We start from the raw sequence: 13601 nt of genomic DNA, 5'->3' as shown, positions 1-13601 counted from the left end.
ACAAACTGCACATAGTTAAGAAACACAATATCGTTCTTATACTTTTCTCTCAGACCTTAATCGGGCACTCAACAATCGCACGGTGTCGATATTGATGTACACATCGAGAACAATTCTTGAAAATCGATTAATTCCATTGATTCAAGCGGGGTCTAAAGCATGCAGAAAATGGAACATAACACATATTGCGTAGAAATAACCGAGTATCGATTTCACCACAATATCTAACGAAAAAGAAAGTTTGAAGTGCTCTAAAATATCGATAATGACTTTAATGGCAGGGATAAGAATAAATGACTATCAACATTGACTTTTATCACTACGAGAAGCACGAAGAAGACAAATAACGCATGTGTGTGTGTGTGGGGGGGGGGGGGGGGGGGGCAGAAATGCCAACACACTGGTATTTTATTATTGGCGGATGAACTCAGATGTTAAAATTGAATCTAAAATCTGAATTGTGACCCGCGGTATCCTTCTGGTGCTATTTCGGAATGAACTAAATGGTGGGGCTAGATGGTCTAGTGGTATGGACACTCGCTTTCGGGTCAGAAGATCCTCAGTTCGAGCCTCGCTCGGGGCATAGTTGAGTCCTTGGAAAAGACTCTTTACTCACATTCTCTCACCGTAGTCGGGTGTAAAATGAGTACCTTGCCGTTAACAGCGTTTTCTCTGTACGAAAAAATTGTAATAGCGCCTAACGGGCGCCATGTCTTGTCCTAGATGTTAAGTGTTAATGCTGGCCAGGGTCATTTGGTCGGTTTCAAAAAGACAATTAGGCTATCGTGCTTTATGAAAAATATTACTATAAAATACTTGGACGCCAATTTTTATTTTATTTGACCACTCTGTCTTATTACAAGATCATTCTCTTCTTTACATTAAAATGATTATCATAAAACACTAGTTTTGTGTACTGAATTAAACTTGGCTTGAAACTGAGGGAAAGAGAAAACATGCGTTCTGAAAAATTATGGGATTTCCCACTTGTCCTTGATATCGCCAAAATTCTCAACCAGATTAAGCCGTCCACTCCACCCCAACCCCCTCTAACCAAGAACTGAACCCATGTGGCGAGTGTTTGAAATATGTTTCCGCATTATTATAATCTTTCTTTTTACCTCCGTTCATTTTCACAGCGTGGGGTGGGGGGGGGTATCATCATAATTAAATCAATGAACCATTAAGATCTCTTGATTACTCTCAGTTTAGTCATTTGCCTGAATTATCAAGGAATGAATTGGCATCGAGGAAAAAAATTATTTAAAAACATGGCAGGATCTTTTTAAGACCCTAAAAGAATGCGGTTGTCCGAGACAAAATGGTGGTTGGCAGTACTGGATCTCTGATGATTGAATACCATAGTGATATCGATACTTACCAGGTTGTGTGACTCGATATTCCACCTTGTAGGTATCTTTGTTTAACCGTCGTATATTCCAAGGTACTTTGTAGCCAGACGGAGCTGTTGAAAGAAACAAGATGGAGACGACAAACGACTGCTTAAACCAACTAATAAATGATGAGCATTAGACATAGGCCTACATAGATATATCAAGACAGACTCGTCTGTGCATTACAAATGGAGACGACAGACAACTGTATAAACGAACTAATCATTGATGAGTATTATACATACATAGATATATCAAGACAGACGCGTCTGTTCAGTACAGAGACGACAGACATCTGCTTGAACGACATCTACAGGACCATCTGTGCAGTTAGACTGCATGTGTCTGTGCTTCAAAAGCCAAAACGTATTATATTAAGAGGTCATTTTCAATAATATGTTGTGCTGCTTTAGAATTTGAGGATAATAATATGCGTGTGTTAGAATCTGAAGATGGCTTTACGAACAGTTTTATGTTTTATCGATTCTCACACACATAATATTATGATCGCATGTGTCCTCGCCACAAAACCCCAAAAGTAAAGTAAAAATTAAACCGTTTGACAATAATGAAGGTTCAGTGGTGTTTATTCAAATCAAGGATGCTTTTATTGACAACCCATGACACATAATTTGTTCGAATGGACATGTGTGCGTGTCTCAAGAATCATAAAGTAATTAATCAGCCATAGTAGGGTGCCAAACTTTTCTGAACCATGACAGGAACAGTAAAATTCATTTGCTTCACTTTATTGTCTGGACGGATATTGTGCACTGAAATCGTAAATTAACCTCTGGTGAATTTTACATTGAGAAAATTACCCATGAATTCCTTGGTGAACAGAGAAGCTTTAAAAATCTCTGATTTATCACCGACATTTCCGGTTGTTCATAAGTGTTTATATTATTCGTTCCGTACATTTTTGGGTTACTGAAATATTTGCTTCAAGATTTGAAGTTTGACCCTTTATAATGTAACAACATTTAAACATAAAGACATAGATAATTGAAAAGCTATTTTATAAGACAGAAAGTAGATAATCATCAAACTAACGAACTCTGTGAAATATCGGGTAGAAAAGAAAGTGAGTGAAAAAGACAAAAGACACAAGGCAATGTTCAGTCTCTTCTTTATGTCTCCGTGGTTGAAAATAGATGCTGTGGATTCAAAAATCAGGGGATTATGGAAAATGCACAGGTATGCTGAAAGTTGCGGACCACTTTGAATTTTCGATGCAAAATCAACTTTTAAAACTCGGATTCAATTTATTAATTCATGGAACGAAATTTGAACTTATACCACTGTCTTAATAGGAAACATAGATCTTAAAAACGAAGGTACAGGATGCATTTTAAAATGGTTTCCCATAAGATGATGACCCTCATTATAAACACAACTGTTTTTGTTTCCTTAGTTAAACCAATAGGCATTGGGAATGAAAACATTTCCATACTAAACTTCATTCCAGAAATAGACTTTTTTTCGTACGGGAAATTTTACTGTATCAAGATTAGAAAAAAAACCGGGTGATGTAAATGTTGTTTTGTGTTTTTTCTTTTGTATTTATTTCATTTATTCATGTGATGCCCCGTTGATTCCGTTGATTCAACATGAAAGAGCATGTTTAGGAATGATTAAATAACAGACGACGACACGCCTAGTGTTCTTTACCGTACAGCAATCCGATCCTTACTTAGCTCTGATTTCTAGGAAATAAAATTGAAAAAAGAATACGGAGCGTATTTCAAATGAAAAAGGCTAGGAAGGAAACTGAAGTAAAGAAGAAAAAAAAACATGAATTAAAAGCAGGGTGAATCAAATAGAAAATTGCGATTCTGTGGTTTTATCTGTTTTTGAACTATCATTGATAAATTACCTTTTTGACTTTTGAATATCCAATAGCAATGATTATTAAAGACTAAAAAGCATTTAAAATATAAGCATTCGCCACATTCTTTCTTAGTCAAATCTGTACAATGTTTCATAGACACACGGCGGTGTTCCGTGAACAATTCAATTAAATATTATTACGCATTAACATTTTTTAAACGAACAATTAAATGATCCACTACATTTTAAAAATTAATAATAAACTTGAACATAATGTGTCCTTTTTTTCCCTTTATTTTCAGTTATCAATTTGGCGTTATGTTATTAGGTGTTTTTAAGAGGGTTGATTTTAGCCTGAAGAAATCTAAATCCAAACAATGTCCAATATTCAACACAATTTGAAAACATGAGACACGTTACAATCGTTTATCCTTTTGACAGTACATTTGTATTTCCTCCTTTCTCTTTATTATAATTATTAGTTGTTATTCATTTCTCACACACAAAAATATCATTAGAGACTAGAGATTTCCTTACCTTAACTAACGTGTTAGATAATGTGTATCTCATTTTTTAATGTATTTATTTATTTATTTATTTGCTAATATTTTTTTATCTATCTACGTATTTATTTATATATTTTTTCTATGGGATTAATTATTTTTATTTTTATTCATTTCTATAGCCGTGTGGTTAAGGCATTGCACTGTTCGAGCCCGCTTCAGGCACTTTCGGTTTTTTTTTCCTTGGGCAAGATTATTAACTCCCAATTTGCTTACTTGGTCAACATCGTTGATTCCTGTTGACATCAGACATCATGTTTGATGGCTTATCTATATTCCTTCATGGAATGTCAGGGCGACGGGATCTTATGGTTACGTTGCGAAAGGGCGTAAAATATTTATTCGTTTATATCAGGTAAGTGTGTATTTATTCATCTGTTTATTATATTTATCTAGGTATATATCTATTTATTTAATCATTTGTTTATTCATTTATTCGTGTGTTTATTTTTAAATAATTGAATTACTAATCTAATGGAAAAACTTGTGAAGTTGAAAACATCCAATGTATTGTTCCCGAAGATGAATATTGAAAACTTATTTACAGAAACATTGATATTCATTAAAGGCAAAGAATCATTTGGATGTGATTGAATCAAAATATTTAAAAGGGGAGGTAAACAAGAAAAATAAGAAACTTTTACGATTTCACAAGATATTTCTGGATATTTGTGTCGTAACATCAAGCTGAAACAGGACAGCAATTTAAAACATTGATGAATTAATTCGATTATAGGCAGTGGTGGAAACCGACATGATAGTGTTGGTGGCAATGAAGAAAACGGAGGAGGAGGAGGAGGAGGAGGGACAGGAGAGGAGAAAGAGGAAGATGAAAAAGAGGAGGATGAGAAAGAGAAACGAGGAGAAGCAGGAGTAATTATGAAATTATCATTCTATCAAAAGCTTGAATAAAGGTTTTGCATCCCGATACAAAACTCCAGATTTTCTGATGTTTGGTAGGAGAAGTATTAATGGTTCAATATCAACAACAACCGTTTATTGTAAAACTATGCATTATTCGAGAACAATAAACAAAGTTTTCAGAAACTAAAAATTACTAACTTTCAACTTCCATATCACTCAATAATGCATTTCTCATTGTGCATTATTTTCTTGAGATATTAGCGAAAGTGTTGTCCATCTTAGCTTGAGAAAATCTATATTGAAACAATTACCAAGATATTCAAATCAATTTGAAAACAAATGACGATTTACATCATGTCCCGTCCTACGTGTAAAATGTTACTGTTGGCTAGGGGTCCCTTGCAAAGCACTTTGAGTACGTTTAGTGGATATTGCCCTATATAAAATCTCAATTTTTATTTTTTTATATTTTTATTTTATCCATTATTTTTTTTTTTTGTTGACAGTGCATTTGTATTTCTCCCTTTGTCTTGATTACAATTAGCATTATTAGTATCTAGTAGAGACAAATTTCCCAACCTGTAACCATCAACAACAATATTAGAAATAAAAATTGACACATGCAATGAGATCATGCACACAATTGCAAGTCCGATAACCGAGCGCAATTATGGGGCTTGACTTAACTTAGTTGTAATGGAGAATGGTTTGTATATAGGGAATGAGGACGAGAGACGCATGCGCACAACCAACATGACGTTCTCTCTCTAATAACTTTTTCGCCGGTGACTGGGTGACGTCCAATCAAGGGACGCTACTCTTCCGCTAATCTCATTCCCTATTGGTTTTAAGGTATTTACATTACAACAAGGAGTCCATAAAAATTTATTGAGTTAAAAGATTTGTAAAGAAGTGCACATCGGCTCAAACGTTTCTCTGTAATCATTGCCTACTCTGACTTAAATAAAACATTGTTAACTTATTTTCTTCAAATCTCCAATGTGGTTTACTACATTAATATCATTGACATTATAAAGTGAAATTCCCATTATTTAATATTTATGGTTATGGATTTCACATGGATTTCACATGGATCTCACCTCAATCAAATACTATGGCACAATGGCTATGTCGTGTACCCTTGAGGTCTCAGGTTTGAGAGTTTTTGACGAAATGAGGGTCATTTTTAATATATCGATATTTCAAGGACGACTGTTCTGTCCAAAACAATTTTAAAGAATTATTTTAGAGTACGGCAGTGCTGCTGAAGTACCATAGAGGATAGTAATTTATCCAATTTCCGTGTATTAAACTAATTGATGCCAAACAACGAAGACGCCAATATTTGATATATCTATATAAATACAAGAAAATAAATTGTTTAATCTATTCCGTAAAAAAGACATCAAATGTTACACTCCTAAAACTGAGATGAATGGAATAGACAACTCCGGAAATGGAGCATAGAGCTGGCAAAAGAGTATTGTGGATAAACGACGAAGTGACTGACTGACAACCAAAAACATGATTCCAAGAGTTGTGAGCGGTCATATGATCAAAAGAATCGGAGATCTGGGGCATTCAGCCACTGGGAGTTCAGACTAGAGTTTAGAATTATTTTCTGGTTAAGCCAGCTTACAAAACTGTTTTTCTGATATTTCTCCAGCGAAGTGTGTGAAATGAAATTTTTAGTCTTTGGAGTCTGACTCTTCTGTCAACAAATCTTAAATTATCTTCACACCAAACGCATTTTAATGGTAAGACAAATCCCAACAATGGATATGAATTTACTACTATTGTGCTACATAGAAGCTCAAGTTTAAGGGAAGTGACGACACGGTAACATACAGCTTGCTTACAGTTATTATAAATGTTTTTGAGAATGCGTTTGCACTTGTTTTCAGTTCCTAATTTTAGACTTTTTCATAATCACAGCGTAGTGATTACTGAATTAGATTGAAGAGCGTGAGATACGAGAGTTTTTTGTTCATAATTTAGACAACAATCTATCCTTACAAACCCGATCAATCAAGCGGTTATCCTAGTCATGTTCTTTGTGGACATAAAACTTTGGGGACTGAACCATTGCCAAACGCATTCCAGCCATATAACATACATATAATAACACAATGCGATAAATGTGATAATATTATGGGATGTATGTGACAATATGATGACCAGTTAATGCAAGATGACTTGCTTGTGATACAAAAATACAAACGATATCGGGTTTAACATTAACATATTAATGAAAATTAAAAGGTTTATTTTTATGTGTATATAAATGATAAACAAAACTTACCTGGCATTAGGTGAGGGGGTGAGAGAGATATGCAACCTGACAACAATGCCCACCGTGCAACCAACCAATCAAATCAATGATTTCAACAATCAACCAATCAAATACTGTGATAAAAATAGACTAGAAAAAGCCTTTACCGTGAATTGATATAAAATAAAGTTGATCATTTGTAACGTAATAAATAAATATTAGGTGAAACCAAAGGGGTGAAAAACTGTGATTATTTTCAAACTTAATTTTAATGGAATTATTATTTGATGTATTTGTAAACATTGGAAAGTATTTACTTTTCTCAATAATAATAAAAGATATGCATTTTAAAAGATTAAGTGTTATTGACATGTGCACTTTGGTTATCTTATTTTTCACTATCATAACCATTTAATGAGATGTAACTCGTGTTAATTATCAAGCAAAGGGTTAATGAAGCATGTGGTATATTTCTACGATACAAAATGGCATACTTAAAACAGAAAAATTGGAAACGATTTTGTCTTAAAAAAATAAACTAACTCAACTAAAGGGGAAGAAACAAGAATTTAAAAAACAGATAGAAAAGGAGTCAAATTATATAATCTTAATTTCACTATCTTCTTTTTCAAAGAAAAAAACACGATAGCAACTAATTTGGTTTAATTATGTCGCTATTCTCTTTCTATTCTTTTGAATTTTAACAAACCCTCGAATTTGGTTGGTTAGTGAAGGTACCTGGTTGCCCAAACACAATAAAACAAGACTAGTGAGAACAAAAAGGAGGAAAATTCACAAAGTAAAAACAAAAAAAATAATACATATGTAAAATCCAACTCGTCTGAATATTTATTTTTTAGGTAAATACATATCCTCACTATTACAGTCGGTTTAAATCGTGTTATATTACATAAATCTGTCAACACGAAACACTGTATAAAAATGGAAATTCATCATGCAATAGTATATGTAAAATAGCAATATCAGGTTAAATAACGATATATTTATTGATTTTTTAAAATTTGTTATTTAAGTTAATAGATAAATCTTGTTTTTAAAATAAAGGTTAAAATAATGCGAATGTTACAGTGAGTTCAATTCATTTACAGATTGTATTTCACTATGTAACAGGAATACAAATTGTTGGTAACAAAAACTATATAGCTTTCGTGAATAACGATGCAAACAAAAAATGTTATTTAAATACATTTGGTCATTTCATGCATTTAATAAAACACCTTTGATTGTAAAGGGCAATTAAAAAAAAATAGTAACAAAATGTTAGATGGGAAAATTAGGATACGAATAATTCTTGTGGAAGAAAAGTTTATTGACAAAGGGTGAAGGTTACATATGATAGAAGGATTGAAACAGTTTGCTTGATCCCCACACACCCCCACCCACCCCCTGCCATTCGTCTCCCTTTTTAAAGGCACACAAAAATAATTCAGGACATCCATATTCATATTCAACCCGTTTTTTTTCCTTAGATCAATTGCAAGTTCAAAGGTCATTGCTAATAGAATTTTTTTTAATTAACTCAGATTTTCCAGCTAAGAAATGAAAATGAGGTAAAATTAATAACAGAGATCATGACAAAGATAGACGTTTCTGAAGACGTATAAACCAAGAAAGATTTGAGAGATTTTCAACAGACATCATAAATAAACATGACATTTTTATCCTATTCTTGTGTTCAAAACAAATTCTTAAAAACAAAGAAAATGATACAATGTCAACAGGTAATTCATAGAAAAATACATTTGATCATTGAAGCATTTTCTTTATATAACTTATTTTTTCGTCAACTAAAATAATCTGTAATTACTTGAAAAAAAAGCCATATTAAACCAAAAATCAGGTTTGCCTTCTGTTGTTAGATATATTTATCATGTCTTTTCAAAATAACCACTTTGATTCCCCGAGTCAAGACTTTTTTTTTTCTTTGCTTATGAAATAGAACTCTATTTCATTGTGCCACTGGGAAAGGTTGCATAGACATTTGTAGATTTTTAAAATTATTATAAACACACTGGAAAGTAAGGCAAAGATAAAGTTGATAAACGCACACACAGAACACCATAACGTCGAAATGTAAAGGTGTGGTCATGAGTGCTACGACTAGCTACGTAAGTTTATACACAATATTTGTTGTCTTGAAAAAAATACAATAGAAAGCACTGTACTGAAAACAAAAAACAACGTCAAATAGGTATAAATAAATGGTGCTTACATGAAATAACATACATTACAAATCATTGAAAGAAATAACATAAAGCATTCTCACTCAGACAAAACAAAATTGACCAGTAACTTTGATATCACATAAATGTAGAGCCATGTCCAACTACTCGATTAAGAGTGTGAATATGATAATATGACGAGAGAGAGAGAGAGAGAGAGATAGAGAGAGAGAGAGAGAGAGAGAGAGAGAGAGAGAGAGAGAGAGAGCGCAATACAATAACTAAAAAAGCTGAGGAAAAATATAAATAAACACCATGCTTCGTTATTTAAAAAAAAAAGGGGGGGGGGTGTCCCGGCAGTACATATTCGTATCAGGAGGTTCTGAAAAATGGGTTTAATTTAGCAATGAAATAATAATAATTGTAAACATGTTTCATTTTAAAACACAGCTCTCCTCTCGTATGCTGTGGCTGGTGCTGCTGATCTCCGCATGGACAGATGAAAAAAACAACAACATAAAACTCATCAAGTGATAACGACGGATACATGAACAATTATATATTTATTACAGAACTAAATGTTTTTTTTAAATTGCGATAAACAAAGACATGCACTGAGAAAGAAAATGTCTGCATATGAACTAGTTATACACAGGAAACAAATGAAAAAAGAGCGAAATTTAACACATAGAATTTAATCTATTGCAATTACAACTAAGGATTTGTGAACTTGAGACCCACAGGAGCAATTGAATTTTAAATCATTGCGATAGTCCTAGACTGACTTACTGACTTATGAGCCTTTTACTTCAAAGTCAACAGAATGCAATGCCTCGGCTGCTTCAACTAATTCTGCTGTTAAGGCATTGCAATGAAGGCGACATTGTGTCATAATTCTTTACCATTCTAGGACGTCGGTGGTTTTCAGTTTATGTTCATGTCCATGACGTCATATCCAATACGATCACTCGGCCTGATCTAAGCTCCGTTCTTGATAACAAGTTTCAAATAATTGGCTGAACTCGCCAGCCACTTCGTTTGTCAATTCCAAAACTGGACATGTTAATGGATAGGCATATTTCAAAACGCTAAGAGCAATCTCATCACAAATGCTTCTTTTACATACACACACACACACGCGCGCGCGCGCGCACACACACACACACATAAATGAAATTTATTTATTGTCAATTCCTTGTTGACACAAAGGATAGCCGAAAAAGGAGCAAAACGCACTGACTTTATAACAAAAGGTGTATATAACAATTCGTGAACCTTTTGGCGTAATGACGCTGCCATTTGGCGTAATGGCATGTATTACATTGCCACAACTTTCGCACCAAATCTATCTTGACCTAAAGAGGAATTTATTATCTTATGTTGTGTACTTTTTTTTAAAAAAAGACGCTAGTTGAACGTCTCCATATTATATAAATCGAATCTTGTAACATATTGTTTTTTTAGCTTCAATCTAGACTAGACTCTAGATTCGAAATAAAAATCTACCATTATGTTGGGGCTTCATTGACCACCACGTCAAAATACCAATAAAGCCTCCAAGACGTTCAACCCACACGAAATCAAACCCAAAATCTTACCTGTAATGTCCACATCGATCTTCCCACCACCAGCTCCCTCGGTGTGAATGGTGAAGATAGCCGGGGTATTGACAGGCACCAAACTGAGACCTTCTCCTGTCACCGTCACTCTGGTGGTGTCCACTATTTCCACTTCCTGTGGAGATCCTGGCATAAGTAAGAGGTTAGAAGAGTATTAATAAAGCGCAAAACGACTTGCATCGTTAATGTAATAATTAAAAGAGTTTAGTATACCTAAAACCTGGAATATCTGAGGTCATTTCAAGAAAGGTTTTATGGGCAGTCAACCAATAGAACTTTTTCCTACTTCCAATAAGTGTGGGTTTCATAACAGAGTGGGTTGTTTTGTTTTGATTTTGAAAGGTATGTTTTCATTTAGTTGGTTTGTTTATTGTTATTCTATTTTTGTCATTATTCCCTTAATTACTTAACTCCCTCCTTACTGACCATTTTCCGGATTTTCCTCAAAACGTCATTATCACACGACATAATACAGAATTGTAAAACTCAAACTCAACAGGAATAAGAAAATGCAATATATTTTGTTTGGCTCTTATAACTATAACAACAATTTTCTTCAAATTTGTGATGTACAAAAGAAATCTGAATGAGAAAACTGTTGGGTGTACCGCAACGAATGTGACGATTTTCCTATGGTTGGTAAGGAGAGGGTTAATTACTTCTTTGCGAAGAATTTCAAAATGATTCAAAATCCCTATTCTAATTGGTTGGCTGAAAACGAAAGTAGGACAAATCAATGCATTCCATTCACTGCCTATGGGATGTTGCTGAGTCTTTCTTCCTATTAGATTTATGATCTATAATACGGGTATTTTACATGAAATGACGGCAAATGATATCATTTATATTCTACAACTGCAAATCTCTTATATTTTTAGTTTTAGTTTTAATACACAAATCATTTCAATGGAGATAGTCAATTTTAGGTGAGTCGATTTATTATATTAAAATAGCGTTTATTGTCATTTAAAAGAGCACAGTAATTTCAAGTCTGTGGTACAGTGGTGTGGCATTTACGTTACTCACCTTTAGACCAAAAGGTTGAGGAATTGAAATTAAAATCCTCTGCAGTTCTGTTACAGAGCGTTCAATGAGCCGAAGCTCTATAATTTCATTTTGTTTAATATGAACATTTTTACGAATTTAAGAAATGTTTAGACTCCAGACTTTCAGTTCCTAGATTGTTTGCATCATTTGGAAGTATTTAATTAGCCGACTGTTCTAAATTTCGATGAGAGGTGAATAAAATTCATAATCTTAGGAAGACGAGGTCATAGAAATGATCAACAAAGGAATATACCCAGAGACGCCAACTTTAAATTTGGCTCACAGGAGTTTCAGACACCACTCGTAGGAATTTCAATGCCGAAAGAGGAATTTCCGCACACAAGAAAATGAAATTGGAATGGTATTTGGCATTGTGTTTACACATTGTATAGTTCTAAATAGATAACAGATTAGAATTATATTATGATACATAAACACATTGCCGAATACAATCCCAAAGTTTCCTTATTTCAAATGAAGTAAAGCGCCAAAACCTAATGGTAGAGATTGTAGTACTGGTGGGAGTGGGAATGATGTGGTGCTAGTGGTTATTGTAGTAGTGGTAGTAATGATGAAGATGTGATAGTGGTTGTGTTGTGTAGTAGTTGTGGTCGTGATGTTGATGTGGTGGTGGTTGTAGTAGTGGTGGTAGTGATGTTGATGTGGTGGTGATGGTGGTTGTAGTACAAATGGTAGTGATGATAATGTGGTAGTGGTGGTTGTAGTAGTAGTGGTAACGATGATGATGATGTGGTGGTGGTGGTTGTAGTAGTAGTAGCAGTAGTGATGATGTGGTGGTGGTTGTAGTAGTAGTGGTAATGATGTTGTGGTGGTGGTGGTGATTGTAATAGTAGTGGTCGTGATGATGATGTGGTGCTGGTGGTTGTAGTAGTAGTGGTAGTGATGATGATGATGTTGTAGTGGTAGTTGTAGTAGTAGTAGTGATGATAGTGTGGTAGTGGTGGTTGTAGTAGTAGTAGTAGCAGTAGTGATGATGTGGTGGTGGTTGTAGTAGTAGTGGTAATGATGTTGTGGTGGTGGTGGTGGTTGTAGTAGTAGTAGCAGTAGTGATGATGTGGTGGTGGTTGTAGTAGTAGTGGTAATGATGTTGTGGTGGTGGTGGTGATTGTAATAGTAGTAGTAGCAGTAGTGATGATGTGGTGGTGGTTGTAGTAGTAGTGGTAATGATGTTGTGGTGGTGGTGGTGATTGTAATAGTAGTGGTCGTGATGATGATGATGTGGTGGTGGTGGTTGTAGTAGTAGTAGCAGTAGTGATGATGTGGTGGTGGTGGTGATTGTAATAGTAGTGGTCGTGATGATGATGTGGTGCTGGTGGTTGTAGTAGTAGTGGTAGTGATGATGATGATGTTGTAGTGGTAGTTGTAGTAGTAGTAGTAGTGGTAGTGATGATAGTGTGGTAGTGGTGGTTGTAGTAGTAGTGGTAGTGATGCTGATGTGGTGGTGGTGGTTGTAGTAGTAGTAGCAGTAGTGATGATGTGGTGGTGGTTGTAGTAGTAGTTGTAATGATGTTGTGGTGGTGGTGGTGATTGTAATAGTAGTGGTCGTGATGATGATGTGGTGCTGGTGGTTGTAGTAGTAGTAGTGGTAGTGATGATAATGTGGTAGTGGTGGTTGTAGTTGTAGTAGTAGTGGAAGTGATGATGATGTGGTGGTGGTGGTTGTAGTAGTAGTAGTAGTAGTAGTAGTAGTAGTAGTAGTAGTAGTAGTAGTAGTAGTAGTAGTAGTAGTAGTAGTGGAAGTGATGATGATGGTTGTAGTAGTAGTAGTAGTAGTAGTAGTGATGATGATGTGGTGGTGGTGGTTGTAG

General features: G+C 34.6%; 2 protein-coding genes across 3 annotated transcripts in view; both read right to left on the bottom strand.

The window, feature by feature from the left end:
• LOC144981017 (dnaJ homolog subfamily C member 3-like) overlaps positions 1 to 13601 on the bottom strand; it is a 516589-nt gene that overhangs the window by 123615 nt on the left and 379373 nt on the right. The gene's annotated exons all lie outside the window — the stretch shown is intronic.
• The window catches only part of LOC144981018 (filamin-A-like), a 195251-nt gene that overhangs the window by 137579 nt on the left and 44071 nt on the right, over positions 1 to 13601 (bottom strand). The window contains exons 13-14 of the mRNA XM_078929085.1: positions 10705 to 10851; positions 1382 to 1465 (exon numbers count right to left, since the gene is read on the bottom strand). Coding sequence (XP_078785211.1) covers positions 1382 to 1465; positions 10705 to 10851 — 231 coding nt within the window. The remainder of the gene's footprint in view (positions 1 to 1381; positions 1466 to 10704; positions 10852 to 13601) is intronic.

Source organism: Berghia stephanieae, chromosome 10, assembly GCF_034508935.2.
Source record: "Berghia stephanieae isolate SIO BIC M18660-M18661 chromosome 10, UCSD_Bste_1.3, whole genome shotgun sequence".
Classification (NCBI taxonomy): domain Eukaryota; kingdom Metazoa; phylum Mollusca; class Gastropoda; order Nudibranchia; family Aeolidiidae; genus Berghia; species Berghia stephanieae.
The sequence above is the reverse complement of the archived record's forward strand: the minus strand, read 5'-3'. Positions and strand labels throughout refer to the sequence as shown.